General features: G+C 35.9%; 1 protein-coding gene across 1 annotated transcript in view; it reads right to left on the bottom strand.

Moving 5' to 3' along the window:
* Positions 1 to 23,012, bottom strand: part of reep3b (receptor accessory protein 3b) — a 32,491-nt gene extending 9,479 nt beyond the window's left edge. Inside the window, exons 1-5 of the mRNA XM_051914637.1 lie at positions 22,709 to 23,012; positions 8,409 to 8,481; positions 3,096 to 3,172; positions 2,683 to 2,803; positions 2,296 to 2,409 (exon numbers count right to left, since the gene is read on the bottom strand). Coding sequence (XP_051770597.1) covers positions 2,296 to 2,409; positions 2,683 to 2,803; positions 3,096 to 3,172; positions 8,409 to 8,481; positions 22,709 to 22,740 — 417 coding nt within the window. The 5' untranslated portion in view covers positions 22,741 to 23,012. The remainder of the gene's footprint in view (positions 1 to 2,295; positions 2,410 to 2,682; positions 2,804 to 3,095; positions 3,173 to 8,408; positions 8,482 to 22,708) is intronic.

Below are 23,012 nucleotides of genomic sequence, written 5' to 3'. Positions count from 1 at the left end.
TAAATTGCTGTGTGAATGGGACATTTCGATACTCACACCTGTAAGTAAATGTGGTTGTCAATCCCAAAAACTGACAGTGTGAATGTAGCCTTTAAGTACTGTCACATTTACCACTTTGACAAATTTTCACAATTGGGAATTTCGCTTGAGGATGCCTATGCAGATTTCGTATTAATATGGACAACAAACCGTTTTTGCCCATGAAATTGGCCGAAATGTTACTAGTGTAAGCACCTTCAGAAGGCAGCATATTTATGCTACAATTATGCCTTAAAATGATGCTTACATATACAGTGTACTTGGTTTTGGAAGAGTTCTTAATTGAACAAAAATTTATTCTTTGGATAGGAACATTTTAGGCCTCTTAACACAAATGTTTTAAACTAATGTAATGATAATACTAGTAGTGCTTAACACCATGTTTGAGTCAGCAAAAACAGAAAAACTTAAAAAAAAGGAAAAAGGAAACCATGAGCTAAAATTTGTTAAAATGATGTTGCTTTTTCACATGCTGTTGACACTCTAAGGAATTACCTGCACTGGAGAGAGCAGGGCTGCAGTATTCCTACAGGGCAGAATATGTCAGTACAAGGTAACAAGAAAAAGATCATCACCAAAGAGGATTTCACAAATAAAACAGAAAGAACATGCCAGAAAGAGGGTAAAAGGAAGGAGATAAAATGGGGAAAATATGGCAGATTTCAAGAATAGAGATTGACACAAGCCTTTTACAAGCTTATTGGCTCAACTTTAGAGACGTCTTTCAATAACGGCATCCTTTCAGAGTCTGGGCAGGACAGTGGCCAAATGAAAATCAGAGCATTGTTAAGCAGCCCCTGTGATCTGCTTCTGATTATTATCTGATTAGTATATCAGCATGATTTCCTTTTCTGCTGCACTAATACTAATGGCCTTGGGTTGGTTTCACAAAAGAACAGTGACCTTTGCTTGCAAATGAAAGTCATTAGTGTTTCATTTATTGCTGGTATTGCAAGTATGTGCCAGTGCAGTTGTGCTCTTTGCTGCATAGGGAATTGGAAAAGGTAAAAAGGTTAAGGTCTATACGAAACATCATTTGCAACACTTTTACCTTCATAATGTGATGTACACTACCATTCAAAGGTTTGGGGTTGGTAAGTTTTTTTTTTTTTTTTTTTTTGTTTTTTTTTTTAATTAAGGTCCTGATGCTGTCAAATGATTAATTACGATTAATCGCATCCAAAATAAAAGTTTGTGTTTACATAATATATATGTATGTGTACTATGTATATTTATTATGCATATATAAATACACACACATACATGTATTTATTTAAGAAATATTTAGATGTATACAGGTATATTTATATATAATGTATCTATTTATATATAATATATATATATATATATATATATATAAAATATAAAATTTGTTTTTGTTAAATATATACATACGTGTGTGTGTTTATATATACATAATAAATATACAACGTACACACATACACATATTATATAAATATGATACAGCACTAGATATTACTACAATTTAAAATAACTGCTTTCTAGTTTAATATACTTTACAATGTAACGTATTCCTCCTGTGATGACAGGAATTGGCTGAAACTTAATTTCTTAATATCATTGTTGAAAACAGTTTTGTGCTGCTTTATATTTGGGGGAAACAAACCATTTTTTTTTCCTTAGGATACTTTGATGAATAGAAAGTTTAAAATTAAATAACAGCATATATTTTAATACAAATGTTTTGTAACATTATAAAAATCTTTAGTGACATTTTTGATAAATGTAATGTCCTTGCTAAATTAAAGTATGAATTTATTTATTTAAAATCTTACAGACCCCAAAATAAATAACCCCCTGACCCCTTTTTAAATGGTAGTTTATTTCTGAGTGAAACAATATTAAAAGAGTAACTTACTGTGATAACTATTAGCAAGATATTATTACTATTAGCAAGAAAGGCTGCATTACCTACAGCAGTCTTTTAAATAATGCATAAATAGCTATTTGGCTATTGGTTAATATTTTTTTAGAGGAAAAGCAAGTTATTACATCATGATGAAAGATTACAAAGACAATGTTTTCTTTCTGCATTAACAAAAAAGTAAATAGGGTCCATTTTCATTTCATGTTGACTTTTTCTTTTAAATAAGGACACACTGGACTCCAGCTAGCTTCATTAACTGAATTGAAAACACCCACACAAAATAAACCTGCATATCAGAAGCACAAATACACAGTGTTCAAAACAGCTCTCTCTCATTCTGTTTGTCTATCGCCAACACACACACTTGCCTTGACAGCAGCAGACACAGCAGCAGTTGCAGCAATGCTCAGGCCCTGCTTGCCAAAGTTCACCATGGTCTCGTAGCTTCGCTCTTTCGCCTGGACTATGTAGTCGTCAATTTCCTTCAAGAACATTAGAACAAGATTGAGTACATTCTAGTCTTCAGGCACAGCATCAAACAATATAATATACAGAAATATGCTGTACTGCAAATGAATAAAAGCAATACTAGACCAGTGGTTCTCAACTGGTGGTCTATTCTTTTAGAGTCACAGAACAACAGAGAAAAAACAGTGCCCAAATTCATCTTTCATTTTGCAGTATGATGAATACTAATACAATATTTGTCCAAGTGCTTTGCAAACCCAGAGGATAAATATGAAGAGGAGATTCACCCTTTCTTTGGAGGAAAGCAGAGGATGGAGGGCTTTTCTGTAAATGACACTAGCTCCTCTCGTGTAGGGAGACAGAAGCCAGATCACAAACGCAACCTTGATCTCGTAATAGAGGGGAAACCTTTAGATCAGAGGAGAGAAAGAGAGATACAAGGACCCCTGTTACATCAGATTAATCAGTTGACATAATTACACTCATTAAAGCTGTATTCCAACAAATTAATTTGTGCTACTCTAAATTAAAACAGCAACTTCGTTTCATTAAACCCTGATTGCTTCCCTGCATTCCTTGGTCTAGGGAAACAAAAACAAGATCTTAAACGAAACGGCTTGCTTCTTTAGCCTGACATGAATCACTTGTAATCAGGTAAACATGCCGCTGGTGTGAAGGAAGACTCGAGTGTCAGACTCACCAGGCTATGGTTAGATCTGTGACCGTCTCCACTACTGTAAACAGGGCAAAGACAATCCAGTACATCATCCATCGCACCTGAAAAAGGAACAAAGCAGCAAACAAACAAAAACAATAAATGTTAAATAAATACATTATTCATGTTAAGTGCACTGAAATAAAAAAATAAAAAAATAATACATTTTTAAGGGTTGTCGATTTAACAAACTAAATGAATTAGTTATATATATCAAGCTGGGCAACAACTCAACTGCGTGATGAAGCCTATAAAATTCAGTTACATGCCCCTAAAATTCAAGATATCAGGGAAAAAAAAATGCCCCATATGAGTTTTTGTCTCATATTTATATCATATGATAGTTAGTTAGATAGCAATATCACAAGAGTTCTGTTTTGTCCCCAATAGCAGAAGTGCAAATGTGATATTGATTTAAAACAACAGTTTAATAAATAAGAAGTTAATATTGTATTATGTTTTAAACACAGTATTGTCTGTTTTTGCTCAATTTTGCCATTGAAAATATTACCTATAAAGCCAGAGCAGAACTGTTGTGCATCTCCGAGCAACACACAGCGGTGTGTATATAAATTTCTTTCTAAAGCTACTTTTTGTAATGTCTATTTGATGCTTTTCTCATTTAACACAAAAATGACTTCAAATTAAATTATCTTTTGTGGGTAATTTCTAAGCCAGATTTGATGTGTGGTAAATTTGCAATTAATTAGATTAATTATTAATAGCCACATCCTGTAATTTGATAAAAAAAAATTGGGGCTGTCAAGCGATTAAAATTTTTCATGTAACATAACCAATGTTTTATTTTAATTTTTAAACAAACAAAAACCGTATAGAAGTCGATCACCACTGTTATAAAATTTATTCTTGGCCATCAATATCAATCAAAATTTTCCCTAGATCCTGTTTGGTTAAAAAACAACGACTTTGTCACTGTGGCAAAATAAACCTGACGAAACGTGGTCATTATTTGAAAATAAACCTGTACATTATACCACCAATCCCAAATACATAAATTTGTATTTTTCTACTAAAGTACTGTGGTGTTAGCTTAGCAACATGCTAATGGCAATATTGATTATGTGAAAAAAGGTGTGTGAAGTGATACGAGAGACATGAAACTACATGGCTATGCTGAAAACTGACTGTATATGACAATAGTCAAATACAGTTTACCGTCATCACCAATTTTCAAATACTTTTTTGCTTCAAATCAAATGTTGTAATGATTCACCTTGTAGATGGCTGGTTTAGTTCATAGCCTATAACTCTGTTAATGAAGACTTTTAAAATTCATATGGGAAAAATACTTCCAGAATCAAGGTCGCTAAAAAAAAAAAAAAAGCACACTATGATGTTTAGTAAACAAAAAGCAAGCTCTCTGATATTTTACAATACTACCTGCCTCTAATAGATTGACACCAATAAAACAAACAAAAACCCCTCGAATTGATACAGTGCACAGATATATTGTGTAATGTTGGATGATACTCTTAATGCAGCATTGATCACCTATCGCCAAGATGCATCACACTCACCCAAACATAAAACACCTGGTACCATGCCAAAGAATATTTTTAAAAATCCATGCATTTTTTTTATTCTGTTCAATAGTTTGAACGCCTAATCTTTCCACGCAGAGTGGCTCGCTAACACAAATCCAAGCGCACCCCTTTTCCTAGGAGGAGACGGAAACACAGTCGAGTGTAACAAAAAATCATTACGGCCGTGACATTAATTTCCATCCCAGCTCTCTGTGTGTGTGTCTCTGCAGCAAGACCTGTTTGGTATGCTCTACCTCTCCTCTGCTCTCAACCACAGCGCGCTTTCAGCCAGCTTCTTAGCATTTCAATTTCAAACGCCCGTGCAGACAGTCATGTGATCCCCAGCCTTGAGCTGCAGCTCTCGGAGGTATTAGGTGATATTTTCAGCCTCACTGAACAAAGTCAAATGAATCCATGCAGAGGCAGCATTACCAGCCTGACAGGAGGCGTCAGATTTAATTGGTGTCCTCCCAATGAACCTTCAGCGGTCTGAGAGAGATCAATGCGTTGCATCAGCCGCAGGAAAGCTGCCGCTCCGTGACAAACTGTCAATCGAAATCCACCAGCGGTGATCTTTCTCGTTGGCGGAGCGCTTTGGTTGCTGACCGCATCGATACATGAAATCTAATCAGATCTAGAAGCCTCCCTCCCATAATCCTCCAGACAATCCTATTTATTACAAGTCTGCAATTACCTGGCTTCAATTAGAGAAGTATGTGAGATGTAAGCAGAATTTCAACCGCTTTGTTCTACCTCACTGTAAAACTGGGTTAAAGGCGATCCAAGAATGGGCCGGCGCCCAAGACAAGCATGCCTTTCCTGTTCAGAGCTGCATGTGGATAAGGAGTTGTGTAGCCTGGATTTCCAATGGAAATAAAAGCCTTTGAAGTATCCTGATTGTGAATGGACGTATTCCTTTCCTTCTCTGTGTGTGTACCATGGAGAGGTTTCTTTGTTCGCCATTTAAACTGAGCAGCGAGACATATGAGCTGACCCACTCTGTTTATCTAACAAACAGGAGTTGTAGGCATTGTACAGATTTGCTCCGAGTGAAAAACCACATTGTGGTTTCTAAGAGCATCTATAGTCTATGCTAGTAAACACAGGCTTTGTCAAGCTGCCTTTAAACTTTATTTTAAGTCCAACATAAACCAGCAACTCCAGTCGACCGGTCCTATAAAAAGGCCTGCAGCACAAAGCATCATTTGTCCAGTTCTATTTCGAAAATGATTTGAAAGAGGTTTCTCAATTACCAGTCTGCACTCAAAGGCAAACGCAGAAACGGTTTTGACATGTTTTTAAAAAAGCTGCTTTTGTGGTCGATTGAGCTTTCTTCTTTTTTCCAAGGGTTTGCTATTAAAAGTCTAAGTTTACCGAAATTGAATTTCCATTCGAACATTCAGGAACATTCAACATTCTAGCAAAGCATATAAACATCCGCGATCTTGGGCTGCCGATGTCCCTTCTCTTGAGTTGAGCGATACCGCTACTGCTGTTTACATAAACGTGTCCTTATACTGTTTAATGCATCTATCTCCAGATCAAATATTTTATGGGCTTGGCAGTAAGCTTGGCTTAATGGCTGGCCTAAGAGCGACTCAGGCCAGTATATTTTAAATATTAGTACAATAACATGTGACTAGTTTGACAGAATTGCTTATTAATCGTTAACATACATTCGAGCTGTACATTTCTGCTTTGAAACACTCCAGAACAATGGCATGGTTTACTTCTACTGTAAACATGATTTTTGAAAGTTTTATATAAAAAATATATTGCATGGTTTTCAGTGATACACTGTAAAAAATGGACATAATTGTAACTGTACCTCAATTGGTTAAAGATTTGCTTACTATAAAAGTCCCTGTGTGACATTTATATAGTTTTTCAATTAAATAATTGTTTTCTTCTTAGTTTTTCTTGTGCGAGTTTTATACATCTTATGTTGTTCAATTTTTACTGCATTATTTTAGTGTCTGTGTCACCATGGCAGTGTTTTAATTTGTATATGCGTTTTTACACTGCACTTAAGTCAAAAGCTATACTTGTGATGAACTTTGATTCATCATGTAGCTTTACCACCTATGTTTTTATGGTGGTTTTCAGAATATTATAAAAGTATAAAACAGATTTGACTACTTTGCCACATTAACATTATATCAGTTAATCAAAATTTAAGTTCAGTTCATAAAACTTATTTAAAATGTTACTTCTGTACTTAGTATGGTAAAGCTCTGGCAACTACAACCTACAATTATTTTTGACAAAAATTTCACAGATTTTTTTTCCCAGTGTGCTCAACACGCCTTTTAAAAGGGCTTAATTTGTGTTGAACATAAAACATTCCTTTAAGCACACTTTCCTAGAATATCTTCATTCTGTTCTGTGTGTCTTGACAGAATGAAAACAAATCTGAAATGTTTTGCATAGTATTTTGTTGGTTTTCACAGATGAAGCCTTTCATTAGGAGGAACCATTTTCTAATGAAAATGTTAATGTTCAGAAAATCATTATTGTTGATGCCGTGGCTGTTTATATTATAGATTTATATATACATAGAGCACCTTTGTTGACACACCATTGTTGGCTGCAGGCTGTTACAGTTATGCTAAGATTTGTTAAAAACAAGAAAAAAAATGTAACTGCTTCATATTAACTGCTTCAACTGAGATTTTAATGAAGTGCTCATTCTGCAAGTAAACAGGAGAAGATGAAAAATAATATAGGCAAGTGAAACCTGGTTTGGTAACTCCACACAGGTTCATGGCATATTTTCTGAGACTTTCTGAAATACTGAGCTGAATGACAAATAAAACAGTCCTTTTCAGGACTGTTGGCTTAGCTTATACAAGTGAGGAGCAACTCAATTTACTGCGATGCAGCACAGATACAAACAGACTCTAAGGTTACTAAGGTACTGAAATCCCCCCAGTACAACCACTAAGCCTAACATTAGCCATCTGAAGTAGACAAAGGCATACAAGCAAAAAAAAGAGAAACGTTTAAAGGGATAGTTCACCAAAAAATAAAACTTCTGTACATTTACTCACTTTTATGTCACTCCTCCAAACCATGAAACACAAAAGGAGAACATATGCACCTTAGAAGGTGAGTAAATAAACTTAAAATACACAATTTGATTTGAGTGAACCATTCCTTCAATTATTTCACAAGAACAAAGGGAGCACTGCCAGAAGATCATGACAGTTTGTTCTCAATGGGGCAAAACCACATTCAACATTTTTTCTTCATCATATCCTGGTTTGCAGGTTCACCACATTGTTGCTTAAAGGTATTGTTGACTATAAATTACACTGATTCTGGCCAGACCTGAATTAGCATTTCATTGCATTGATCTCTCTTCTGAGGAAGTAGGATGGGCTCTCACAGGGCGGGTTTTTTTTAAACAAGTAAGTGCAGCGAGAACGTGTCACCTGATCCGGACATACAAGCCAACACACACTCCCTCCCAACATGCTTGAACACGCACAGAAACAATAATGTGCTTTGTTGTTCACGTCCCATTCAAAAGGTGTGGCTTTGTAGTTAAAAATCTGGACTAGTAACCCAAAAGTTGTAGAAGTGTTGATTAATGATCATCACTGAGCTCTTAAACAGGACACTTAACCTCAGGTTATTTCAGGGTGGATTGAGTCTATAGTAAGCAAACCAAGCTGGTTTGAAAAATCAAATGTCTGCTAAATCAAAAACAACCAGAAGAAATGTACGTGAATGACACTGTGTTTATACTTACATATTCTTTGACGTTTTTGGTTTTCACTGCTTTGTAGGAATAGTACGCTGGGTACAGGTTTCCAAAAACCAGCCTGTGTAAAGAAACAGAGGTTAAATAAGTAAATAAAGGAAAAACAACTGTAACACTCCAGATATTCTTCAAAAGCAGGACGATTAATGGGTACGGATATTCCCGTCTGTATGTCTAGCTCTATTAAAAGCCACTCACTTCCTCCGACTGATTGTTTACAAGGTAAATAATGATTTCCTTTTCCAAAAGAAAAAAAGGGAAGCAGAGGGGACAAAAATGCAGGAGACACCTAATTTAAAACATGTCCTAAAAGACATTAAATCCATGTGGACTGGAGTCCATAGAGAGCAAGGCTGTGTGTGCTTTTGAAGAGCAGAAAACTAGTACTAGCTCTTTTTGGTTGAAAATGCCAAAATGGCAACAATTACTACATAATATTGAGGACAGAAAATCTAAACGCTATTTTGCAGAACAAATTCATTAAGCACCATTCTTCTACTAGAAGTCGTCCTTGAAATATTAACTAAAGGCTGGAATACATCACATGACTTTTGCACAGATTTCTGATCCAATTTACAGTCTGGACGAGTTGTTGCTAGTTGGCAAAAATCAGAGACAGTCTGCAGATTTGAGTTGACAGATTTCACAGAAAATTGACACAGACTCAGAGTTTTCTTTGATTCCATACAGTTGGAGGATATTAAACATGTTAACATATTTTAAAACACATTGTTTTCATTTGTCACGCGTCATTTTCATTTGTCACACTTCTAGCAACAAACATGGTTTGCTGTGTTTGGAACTTTGGAGCAACTTGGGCAGGTAATGCTGTGAGTGCGTGTTAGAAATCAGGAACGGCGAGAAAACAATGTGCTTGATACGATTTCCATCTTCAAACCAAACTTGGGTCTTCAGCTGGCAAAATTTAATCCAATCTGGCTAGTGCCCTTCCCATGATGTTTACACATTAATTCAGCAGGCACAGACAAGGCAGTCTTTTGTGGCTGTTTGAACACATTTGTCCACACGAGCGTCTACACTACAAAAGCAATCCGATCGAATGCATTGTCGACTATCTCTGGAAGTGGTCGAAAGTGGACAAGCTCAAAACGTTTTAGACCCCGTTTACAACTGTATTTAGTATTGTCCAATTGACCAAAATGCATTTTAATATCAGGTGTAAACTTGGCCACAGTGTGAGCTTCGAAGCTTTACGAATCTTTTGTTTCGAATCAGTGGTTCGGAGCATGTTTTTTAACTGCCAAAGTCACGCCCCCTAGTTGTGAAATATTGAAATGTCAAAACACTTATGATGCAACAAAGCCTTATTTACTGAAATCACGTGACTTTCATGCGCCGAACCACTGATTTGAAGAAGAAGAAAAAAAAAAAAAAAAAAAAAAAAGGACTCGTAAAGCTTCGAAGCTTCATGAAGAAGTGTTTTGAAATCGCCCATCACTAGATATTGTTGAATAAAGTCGTTTTGTTTTATTTTTTGGTGCACAAAAAGTATTCTCGTCGCTTCATAACATTAAGGTTAAACCACTGTGGTCACAACATGAACTGTTTTAAATAGGTCTTTAGTAGCTTTCTGGTCATCTGAATGTGTTTATTATCTTGCTGGCAATGGAGGCCTCACTGAGCCATCAGATTTGATCAAAAAATATCTTCATTTGTGTTCTGAAGGTGAACGAAGCTCTTACGGGTGTGGAACGACATGAGGGTGAGTAATTAATGACAGAATTTTCATTTTTGGGTGAACTAACCCTTTAAGTAGCTTTTATAAACGTGCCTTAGAAAAACAACAACATTATTTTAAGATGTGTCAGTGCAAGCTACTTTCAGTTAAGACAGCTCAAACATGCATTTTAGTCTGGGACTAGGCTTAAGCCTTGTCTGAGAAACCAGGCAGTAGTGTATTCCAGTCTTAATAGTTTAACAGATCTGTGTACAGAAACTTTGACCAATGATTAAACTGAGAAATTATTCAGTTTAATTGGATTTAACGTCAACTTGGGTTGGAGATGGAAAAGAGGTCACACTGATATGTTCATTTCAGTGAATCACTATGATATTCCATTTCACCCTATGAGCGACTGACCTGAGACAAGCCAATAAACCAGCAGATGGGCCCAGTGCCAGCCCTTCATCTGTAGCTTGTCGCTCTCACACGAGTCCCATTTATTATGTTCCGCTTGGCTAAATTTGTTGGGGATCTTGTGGAAGAATACATACTAACCTCCTCCTTGTGCAAGACTCCCATTGTCACAGAGCAATTAGCGCACGCTCAGAGGTGCCAAACACAAAACAAATCCCTTTCTTGTCTGGACCCCCACAAATAAGTTCAGGGGGATAAACAATACAAAAACAGGGAAACACACAGATGTGGAGCTGCCAACAGAGAAAAGCTGCTACTAGCATTCATTTTGACATGCCAGCAGACTTTTCCGAGGTTTCACAGGCACCAGCCTTGATGTTTTCCAGATGATAATGCTGCTCTCTGAAACCAGTGTTTCACTTTCATACCAAAGCTGGTCCTTGAAAAATGGCATTTCCCCAAGAACTAAAAGAGTCCTTCGAAGTAGCTTTTTTGTAAACTTGGGTTGAAACATTCCCAGCGATTTAAAAGTACTGTGTCTTTGCAGACAGACAGGCTTCTTGACTCAGCAGTGCAGCTAAATTTGGGGACAGCTTGTGCTGTTTCCACTGCCAATTATAGACAATGTTTGACCCAGAAACTCAGGCCACTCAAATATCAGCCCAAAATTTTGACTATTATTACTAGGGCTGGGTAAAAAAAATATCGATTTCTCGATTTTAATCGATTCTCATTTTTACGAACTAATATCGATTCTTAAATCCCAAGAATTAGTGTAGTCTGTTTTCAGTTGATTAATGAACAGAACATGTAGCGCGCCTCCCATCCAACAAATCGCAATAATCTTTGTGCTTTGTTACTTTTGATATGAAGCAAAGTCTCAGATTTCAAATGACGTCCATCTTATTATGAGATTCAAAAAATAAATACCGTTTTGGCGCTGTTTAATGTGACATGACAGATCGCTTTAGCGCCTCAGTTAAAGAGAAGCGGCAGCACGGAGCGCATGTGAACATCCTCTCCTCTGCTTTAATACCAGTTACAGCACAAAATAAACATGGCTAACATCTGAAGGTATGTTAAAATACACAGTACAACTTACCGAAATCCATATCATGTCTCGTGTAATAGCTCAATCAGTGTTTCAACCTCGGAAAGACGTCAATAAAACAGCTTGTAAACAATGTCATGTAACGTCACATTTACCTCAGAAAAACATATTCAGTGACCATAAACTCGTTAGTCAGCTAGAAAAGTGAACTCTAGAAAGCAGCATTCTGATATAGCTATGCACCGTTACATATTCATTATAATGTTCTTCAATATTTAATGCATGTTTGAATAAATCAGTTATGACAGCCACGATTTAAATGTTTATATTTTAAAAAAACGAATTGGAGTAGAAATATGATTATGTAATTCTAAACTTTATTTATTATAAAAAAACATAATTGAGTGTAATTTAAGTGTTTGTATATTTATCTGAGTGGAGCTCACAGACACCAGGATGGATTAACTCAATGATTTTAGTTCTCAGATTTGGCTCCCTTGTTCTGGAAACCAAAGTGTTTCTGTTTAGATGCTGTGTATACAGCGTATCTGTAGGCATATTTGTACCTAGTAAGTTAATTTTAACCTTCAATATTATAGTAAAGTAGTACCAACTGACTCCCATGTGTAGTTTACAGCATTAGTTGAGAGATATACTGATATACTACATCCAAAATAATCGATATCGAATCGAAATCGAATCGCAAGCATGCGAATAGAAATCGAATCGTGAAAATTGTGTCAATACCCAGCCTTAATTATTACATATCTGTCATTTATTTCTATAGTGAACATCATTAATAAACAGCAAGATGTTTGCACAATGAAAACACAATGAAAACAATTGTACATTTTTTGTAGTGGTTTTTGGATATGCAGAACTCAGCATCACGATGCTAGGGTGTTCTGGGTGGTCACAAACATGGCTCAGATGTCTCTTTCACTTGAAGTCTATGGGTTTAATATAGGGCTGCAACAACTAATCGACAACAAATCAGATCATCAATTAATCATGTCTACACAGTATGCACTATGCACGGAAAACATCTGCCAGTTGCATCACTTCATAGAAGTGAAAAACACATTTCTATGTAAAAAACACATCTGGAAAACAGAGGAGGCAGAGTGAGCTGCTTCTAAACCCAAGTTTGTCCTAAACATGAGAATGTGTCATGTTAAAGGGGTCCTTGATTATGATTTCACTTTTTGAAAATCCTTTAGTTAGTGTGTAATGTTGCTGTTTGAGCATTAACAACATCTGCAAAGTTACGATGCTCAAAGTTCAATGCAAAGGGAGATATTTTCTTTTACAGAAATTGCTTTTCAAGAACTACAACAAACAGCTGGTAGGGACTACAACAAGCTTCTTCCCGGGTTGATGACATCACAAACCCAAAATTTACATAGACCCTTATCCACTAACCATTCAGAAATGTCCAGAAGCATTCTAAAAGTTGTAACTTCTTCCTGAGTCTCTCCATAAGTGTCCGATTTCGGTTTGAACAATGTAAGGTTGAACACCGTTACTGACAATCCTCATTTTGGCTGCGTGAGATTCTCCAGCTTTGTTGTTGTTGAGCAACCGAAGCGTGAGCTGTTAAAGCTCCACCCTCTTCTGGAAAGGAGACCGGGAGCAGCAGCTCATTTGCATTTAAAGGGACACACACAAAAAAGATCACAATAAATGATCTGAGGACACCAGAGACTTCTATTACATCTTGTAAAAGGGGCATTATAGGTCCCCTTTAAGTGCTTTAAACAAAAGCATGTAGTTTAATGCAGCATGCCCAATCATAATTACTTATTTTTAATTTTTCTACCCAATTATTAAAAGAAATAATCTACAGATTAATCTATTATCAAAATAATTTTTAGTTGTAGCACTGGTTTAATATTTAGTTTTATGGGTTTATTTGGATCACTAATCCCAAGTATGAAAAATAATAGTGTTGCTTGTCTAAGCAAACACACAAGGGGGATTGTGAGCATTTTAATACATAAGAATTATAATATTGTGCAATGGATGTGCACAGCACACATGTTCACAAAGTTCTCCCTGTTGCATGGTCCTCATCCAAGGATCCACCTTGGCAGCAGTTTATTTTCCTGTTGCCATAGAAACAGCAGAGGCACCAGGCTGTAACAATGGTGTTCGGCTCCACACATCTCTCAACCCTTCCCCCCTCCACTCTCCCTGGAGCACTGTAATTTACAGATCTGTTACTTGCATTCATGTGGCTCTGTGCGCCTAATAACTAGTATTTTTCTTTCATTGGACGATTGTTTTAATCAGCGCCAAATGAGGAAATTCACCTACAACTTTGCTCAGCAATTTACAAGGAGCTGCAGTAGGCTAGACTGACTGTAGATACTGGACAACAGGGTTTTCCCACAATTGAATTCTAGTCTGTGGACCATGAACCAAACTCGAATAAACAAACAGCGGTTCTGTCTGTGTTCTAAACAAGCGGCATGTTTCCAGTGGCAAGTCATTTGTCTTTCTGCACTGACAGAGAAAAGGCCGTATGACTTCACACAATCACAGCCAGTGATCAAGTCAAGTCACCTTTATTTATATAGTGCTTTACAATGCAGATTGTGTCAAAGCAGCTTCACGGTGATAACTGGTATATAATTTAGGCTGCACAGCAGCTCTTAAAGAAAGTGGTGTCATTGTCCATCTCAAGTAAATTCAGTATTGATTCATTTGGTTGTAAGAATCAATAGTTATTAATTTAGTTAATTTATCTATATCAGCACTGGAGTGAACAGTGATGTCATCATCCAGCTCAGTTCAGTTCGCATACAATGTCAAAACACTGTTGAATATCAAATGTCAAGTGTCCCCAACTAAGCAAGCCAAAGGCGACAGCGGCAAGGAACCCAAACTCCAACAGGTGACATCAGGTGGCAAACAGGTGTTAAAATGGAGAAAAAAAAATCCTTGGGAGAAACCAGGCTCAGTCGGGGGGCCAGTTCTCCTCTGGCCAACAGCGAACAGTGCTTTATTATGATTCAGGCAGCTATCATAAGTCCGATTGAGATCACAACAGTCAAAGAACACAGAACCTTCCAGTAAAATACTGTTAAATGTAAAGCAAACATGAGTTAATGAAATATGTTTTCTGTAAAAAAAAATGTAAATTTGTAAAAGTTAGAATGTTTCTACTAGGGTTATAATGGTAGCAAAATTTTAGTACTCAGTCAGCAGTCAGTAGAGTTGTCAAAAGTACCGACTTCGCTACCAAGTCGGTACTGAAATTTTAAAAATGTTGAGTGGATTCGTAAACACCTCTGATTGGCCATTATGTTGATGCACTCATCGGTTATGTCTGTGATTGGCTTCAATGATCAACGCTTAAAAAACGTTGTAAATAGTCATCAATGACGCTCTTCACCGAGCGCTTACACAGATACGCACTGAAGCGTTTGAAAGCAGGTGTCTATCGTGGACCAGTCCGCTAATAGACGCCTGCTTTCAAATGCTCCCACTTTCAAATTCAAACACTTCTGTGTGCTTTCAGACGTTCCTGTGCGTTGATCATTGTAGCCAATCACAGACATATCCGATGAGCGCGTGAACACAATGGCCAATAAGAGGTGTTTACGAATCCGCTCAACAGCACTCAAAGCATCACATTTCAGTACCGATTGGTACCCAAGTCTGTACTTTTGACAACTCTAGCAGTCAGTAAGACTTTGAGGTCCTCAGTACCAATTCTGGTACCAGAGCAAAAATTACTTTAAGTACTTAAAAAATTTTTGTCCCGTTTTGTCTCGTCCGTTGGTTATCACTGTCAATCATTGCAGTTTCCTATTTAAGTGCGCATTTAAATACAGTTGTCAATTCAGAAACTTTTGCAGTGTACTTAGCAGCATGATAAACTAAACTTTTCTTCAGATTGTGAATGGGTAATAAACAGAAAGCCAGAGAAGAGCCCTCCCTAAGGGCTTATTCACATAGAACGCATTTTTGCTTTGAAAAACACGAGACGCAGGCAGTGGAATGAGAAAAAAAACGCACGTTTTTTTAAAAAAAAAAGTTTAACTGATTTTAACTTGAGCGCCGCGTTTTTAAAACACCATGTAATGCACTAGATGCTGAAAAAGCAGCGAGCGCAATGGTCATACACATCTGTCTAGAGCAGGGGGGGGGTTTTTACTGTAAATTTAACTGTAAATTTAACATTTGTTTTACAGTGTACAGTTTGCTTGTAGCATTTGTTGATGAAATGTGTCATCACAGGCAGATGGAACAAACTTGCAGTGCAAGTTATGAGGGATGAAACTAATGATGAAAGTAATACTGAAACAAAATAAAAACAAAATTAACTTTCTTAAAGAATCAAATAGATAATTTACTATTACAAATAACTAATTATTTACAAACAAACCTAAACTAAAACGAGATTGAAATTGTTAAAAAACAATTCCAAAAATTTTAATAACCCTGTTTAGGACATGGTTAGACAGCTTCCTAAACAAAGACAGAAACTTGTGAGGAGTTATTATACATTACATTTATGATTTAATGAATGAATTAACTGTCCTTTAACTGAATAAAATAGTCTACGGTTACTATTACGCTCAACCAAGCAAAACATGTAGTTTGGTGTTATCACCAACAAGCCAACAGCTCTGCAAATTTTTAGATATCAGTCATGTAAGTTACTGCTGCCTCATTTGTTATTCAACTGACATGGGAACCCACATTTATTTATTTATTTTTTAGAAAAGACTATAGAAACATGTCTGGCACTATGAATAATTAAATATACTAGAGGGAATATATAAAAAGGCCATCCTCTCTTTACCAGTATGGAAAAAGCTGATCAGTGTGTTTTGTCAGACTTATTTCATGCAAAATATTAAATAAGCTAATGCACAATTTTACACAATTAAATACTTAAATCCTTTTTAAAGGTCACACATTTGATTATTTTCAACATTTATTTGGAACCAGGTTGCAAGCTAAGTGATAAGACTAATAACAAATGAATATGTCTCACATTATGTAACACTTGAGTTAAAAATAAAAGACACCAAACATTAAAAGTAATATTTAAAAAAAAAAAAAAAAAAAAATGAAAGCTGTTTTTAAATAGCTGATATACCTGTACCTGCCACTGCATATAAAATTAATTCATTATTAATGCACTAAGCTGCTGCTGCTTGGCAACCATAAACTAAACTATGCTTTGTGTTGTGCCTAACAAACACCCCTTAATAACAGGTTCTACCCCTTCTACACTCATTTGGGACACATCCCGCTCTACCGGTTAAGAGGTTTCTATCGTTGCAGGGTATATACTATCAGACTGCCCAGCCCTAACAGTGAGCAATAAAGCCATAAAGTCTGCTCAACTTGTAAGTTTAGCAATCATTTTGTTGGAAGGCTTTGATTCTCCTCACTGTCTGCCCGTGGCCTCTTCTCCTCCCACAAAAAGAACTTGCACGGCCCCTATGAAACACAAATAAATGTGCTGCACATCAGTCTTTCATTGTTTTCACAACAAGGAGTTGGTTTTCCTCCAGTGGGCCCCTGGAGGAAACGGGACCTGCACTGAGTGGTCTTGAAAGTATTTTTGTGAAACGGGGTATCATTCTCAGGGTGTGCAGCTGAAAAAATAAAATCTTCAGACAGGCCTTGACATTCAGGTTTAGGTCAACTTTGAGGTTTCCTGCTAAGGAACAGGAAGGCTATGCTCACTCTGATGATGCTATTGATTTGACTATTACTTTGAGCCAGATGCTGAAGCACATATGGTTCAGCTCTTGGGACTAAATGTATTTTGCCTAAAAAAGCCTGCCAAGGTGCATAGCCATCAGGCCTTGAACCATTTAATATTCCAACAAAATTATAAAAAAAAATTAAAAAAAGCCACAGCTTGCATACTGCAATGGATTTAAACTGGCATTTATAGTGGCTGATATTTCACAACTGATTCTGCTTTGGTTTCATTTGTAACCATTTTCACTGGCAGTATATACAAACACCTAAATTACACTCAATTATGTTTTTTTATAATAACTAAAGTTTAGAATTACATAATCATATTTCTGAAATATAAACATTTAAATTGTGGCTGTCATAACTTATTTATTGAAACATGCATTAAATATTGAAGAACATTAAAAATTATAATGAATATGTAACAGTGCATGTATTTATCAGAATGCTGACTTTGTAGAGTTCATTTTTTCTAGCTGACTAATGAGTTTATGGTCACTAGTGGTTAAACGGATCGTTGTTGATCCGTGATCCGTACGGACCAAGCCCTACGGCTCGGCACACATGTGATTCGCGGATCAATTGCAAGTTTAACCGCAATAGAGTGAAAGATTATCATTTGCACGTACTTTGGTCTTGCTAGTTTACACATTAAATAGATATAAAACTATTCCAGCGCTAGAAGAGGCAAAAGAGGATTTAATTCAGTATCGTACGCCACGCTGTTATTGGTGCGCACAGACGCACATACATACAAGTCTTGTGCGCACACAGAGAGAGAGGCGCGTTTCAAATAGCTTGCGAACTCCAAATTGATTTTTCTTTCACGTCCTCAATGCACTTGGATGGACACATACATGCATTATGTCAGTCAAAATACCACTCTCGGCAAGTATTCTCGTAAACACATTCGGTTATGTCTTAATTGAACAAGGTGAGAATTCAGATGTGTATCTATTGGATGTGTGCGTGCATGGGGTCTTACTCTTAAAGTGACAGCAACCTATAAATACCTGCTGTTGTCTGTCATGTAAATCAAACAACAAAACACAGCTTTAACCAAAGTTTAATCTATATTAAATGTATACAGTGAACAGTGTCATTTTACATTTAATTACTACATTTCTGTACATGAAAATTAATACTACAGTTAGACCTTATACTTGTATATATTATATATACTATATTTGTAACTTTATGTTGTATTTATCTATGCTTGTAATTGGTGTACAGTATTTGTTCTTTTTACAGTCTGTTCACTTGCCTTTAATAATGTATTAGTTAGGCTAGTAGTTTCTGCTGTGGTATCAGAGTAGTTAAAGTGGGCTAAGTTACACCCCCACCCCCCAATTTTTTTTCTTGTTGTTTTTTTTTTTTTGTGCCGATCCGAAAAATGATCCGATCCATGACTTAATAACCGTGATATGATCCGAACCGTGAGTTTTGTGATCCGTTGAACCACTAATGGTCACTGAATATGGTTTTTCTGAGGTAAACGTGACGTTATGTGACATTGTTTACAAGCTGTTTTATTGACGTCTTTCCGAGGTTAAAACACTGATTGAGCTATTACACAAGACATGATATGGATTTCGGTATGTTGTACTGTATATTTTAACATACCTTCAGATGTTAGTCATGTTTATTTCGTGCTGTAACTGGTATTAAAGCGGAGGAGAGGATGCTCACATGCGCTCCGTGCTGCCGCTTCTCGAACTCAGCTGCGCTACAGCGATCTGTCACGCCACATATAACAGCGCCAAAACATTATTTTTTGAATCTCATAATAAGATAGACGTCATTTGAAATCTGAGACTTTGCTTCATATCAAAAGCAACAAAGCACAAAGATTATTGCGATTTATTGGATGGGAGGCTACATGTTCTGTTCATTCATGAAAACAGACTAGACTAATCGATTCTTGGGGTTTAAGAATCGATATTGGTTCATAAAAATAAGAATTGATTAAAATCGAGAAATCAATATTTTTTACCCAGCCCTAGTAACGATACACCGTTATATAGAGATTTTGCAAATTCGCAGTATAAAAATGCAACGATATGTATCGTTGATGTAAACGATATGACATAGAATATGATATGATATATGAATACAATATGATATAGAATTAGTTTTATCCAAGACTCAGCTCACTGTATTTATAAAGTATAATTCACCCAAAAATGTAAATTCTGTCATCATATACTTGCCCTTATGTCATTTCAAACCTAAGATTTTTGTTCATCTTCCAAACACAAATGAAGATAATTTTATGAAACTGAGAGATTTCTATCTCTCCATTTAAAGTCAATTCCCCTAAAACTTAAAAGATAAAAAAACGTCACAAAGACATCGTAAAAATAATAAACCGAGCGGTCTAATCCAAATCTAAGTCTTCTGAGGAGACACGATGGCTTTATATAATGAACAGATTTACAATGCACATACTGTAGTAAACACCGATGTTCAAATGTACGTGTGTGAAAACGACGTGAGGGTAGGTAAATGAATTTTAATTTTTGGATGAACTAATAAAGTTATTTTGACACGCTCTGCGATTACAATAGTCATTGAACATCTGAAGTGCATATGCGCTGGAGCGGCACTCCTCAAAGTGAAAGCATAATTTAACTCACCATATCGCGTTTTTAGTTTTGATAGTATGATGATTCAAAGCATTTTTAGATTTATAAATATAAATTTTGTTTATTCTCATCATGTAGGCCTAAGTGTATAATCTGCGTGGGTGGCTTGTCTGTGCATTCAACAAATTCCTGCATTCAGAGTGCAAGTGTACTGCATTAGAAAAAATGAAAGTTAACAGTTACAGTAACAGTTCTACATTAAACTACTATATTTAATGTTGAATATAATATATATATATATATATATATATATATATATATATATATATATATATAAATAAATAAGTAAATAAATGCAATGGGGCAATATTGTTGGGTCCTATGCCAAAAGTCAGATTTTACCAGTAAAAAAAGGGCTTAGCTACATCATTTATATGTATAGTATTTTCAGGTTCAGAATCATGACTATTTTTATTCTAGTGTCACCATTGTTTTACTGCTTTAAGAAGTTCTTTCTTAGGTTTTTAGCTATCCTATTTCTAATTTCATGTTAAAGTTCAGTTTTATTTGTTCAGTGACACACCTAGTCAGTTGTTAATTTACATACAGAAGGTTCAATTAAATCTTGAAATATTGTACAACAAAGCTATTTAAAATTGAATTATTTGAATTTCAATTAAAATTTTTAATTTTGTTTAAAATATTGTGATACATATTGTTTCGTGAACCCAGTATCACGATACGTACTGAATTGTGAGCTGAGTGTATCGTTACACCCTTATAAATGACTGTATCTTATCTTATTTTTTCTATGCGCAGATAAAATTGCTTCATTACATTCAGTCTCATCTGGCAGTTCTACCAGATGTCTGAAAAAGACAATAAATTTGCAAAGCCATTGCGGAGACATTGCAATGACAGCAACTCTACAGCAATGACAGTAAGAAACTAAAAATCACTTGTCAAAAAAATTTATAGTAAAAGTAGAAGCTAAAAAAAAAATTCACAGCAACTAAATTTAGCAATCAGAAAAAAACGCTCTAAAGTTGATGCATAAACATCAGTGATCCTGACCAAAGAAAATGAAGGCAAACCTGTTCTCAGAGGCCAGCTTAACTAACATGAAGTTACCAGACATTTCTACATTTTCTCCTCAACGTTAGCATTTACCTGCTAACATCATACTGCTTACTGCATTTTAAAGACCAGTGAGAGTTTTCGGTGTTTATTCTGTACATACATAGTGCTTTAAAATTCAAATAGAAAAAAAAGGCAAAGCTGGGAACTGGGAAGCAAAACACATTGATAAAAGTGTCCACGCAGCACATAAGCCCACAGCATTTCAAACAGACGATGTGGTCTTGATCTCTCATCATCTTGCCATAAGCTTAGTTATTGTCCTATATTTGAACTTCTACATCATATATGCTGTAAAATCCTAACCGCAGAATTATAACCTTAAACTAGCAAGGTGGATTGTAATTGGTACTTCTGGGTTCTGTGATTGACTGCATCTCCTCCTAACTGCTTGCTAGTGACTCTTGCACGCTGTAAGAGGACAACGTTGCAAAATGTGTCTTGCCCACAAAATAAACCAAAATGATCCTCTTTCTACTGTTTGCAAATGAGCTACCAAACAAGGACATCCACATCACCCATTCAAATCTTTCCAACCCTGCTGCCTAAAGGCAAATGTGCTCTATTTGTTGTAGAGAACGACTGATATTTTTTAAGACTGATACACTGGTTATTTTTTATGTTTGAGTCTTCAATATCCGATTTACACTGACTGCTTATTATTAATCAATATAATTATTAATTGTTTAGTTTCAGTTTCTGACACAATAGCACATTAAAAACAGATTACAACAACTATTTCAATATGAATTTCTATTGTTTTATAATTATTAATAATTAATGATGATGTTTTATTCTTGCCATTATAGCTACGCAAAGTTTAACCTTAATGGGTGCAAATGTATTGTACTTTGTTTTAGTCTATGTCTAACTTTTCTGTTTAAAATCCTATATGTAACACACTTTATTATCACCGGATGTAAAAAGTTAAATAATTATGCAAACATTACATAATCAAGTTACCTAACCTATAAACACTGTTGTTTTCCTTTACGGACCTAACCAAATTCATTTTGATGTCATATAGTGATAGACATGATATCAAATAACGAAAGAACTGATTAAGTAGAATACTGTAAATCTGTGAGACATCTAATGTTGAAAGAAAAGAAAAAAAAGAGGTTAGGCAGACATAATTTTTGATCCCCAGGGGGGGATAACATAAAACCACTTTCCATATGTGTTCAGGCCTGTCGAATGACATCAACCATAAGTTAACATCGGGGAGAGGAAAAGTTCTGAAAGGTGAGTCAGAAGTTGGTGACAGCTCCACCTAACCCAAAAATCCCAATAAAACTATTGTAATAGGCGTCAACACAAAAACATTCACTGACACATCCACTGGCATATGAATAATTTTACTACTGACACGAGAACTACCTCTGATACAGCAGTCCAGTCGTGATGGCAAACTACATAACATATAAACACTGGCTTGCTGCTTCTGATTATTTTCTTCCAAATAACATGGATCCTTCCCAAAAGTCAGGTTTAAAAAAAACACAAAGCGCTTTAATCAAACAATCAGAGCAAATACATGTTCGATAAGAATATAAATCTACTTTTACAATCTTCAATGTGCAATCATGGATGCTAATAGGCTAACCAGTCAAATTAAGAGCTAATTAAACAACCAAGCTTCAAAAATAAACTACATTTATGAAAAAAAATAAGGATTAAAACTCACACGACAGATCTTGATATGATCCAGGACACCATATTTTCCTTAAGATTGAGCCGAGCAGGGAGAGATGCTAGCTAAGCTAACCTTACTTCAACTTCAGTGTACAACTTCAAACGTAGACAAACATTAACGGTCTCCTGAGAGCCTCCGCTCGTTCATTACTCAGTATTACACACAAACATCTCGTATAAAACTAACTATGAAGTCAATATTGATTAAACTAAAAGCACTCTTGTTGTGCCCATCTTCTTCTTGCTCTCGACCAACACCGTTTCTGTAAAAGGTGCGCTTTCACGTTGACGTCAGA

The sequence above is a fragment of the Ctenopharyngodon idella genome, chromosome 12 (assembly GCF_019924925.1).
Source record: "Ctenopharyngodon idella isolate HZGC_01 chromosome 12, HZGC01, whole genome shotgun sequence".
Taxonomy (NCBI): Eukaryota; Metazoa; Chordata; class Actinopteri; order Cypriniformes; family Xenocyprididae; genus Ctenopharyngodon; species Ctenopharyngodon idella.
Note: the sequence above shows the minus strand (reverse complement) of the source record. Positions and strands in the feature narration are given on the sequence as shown.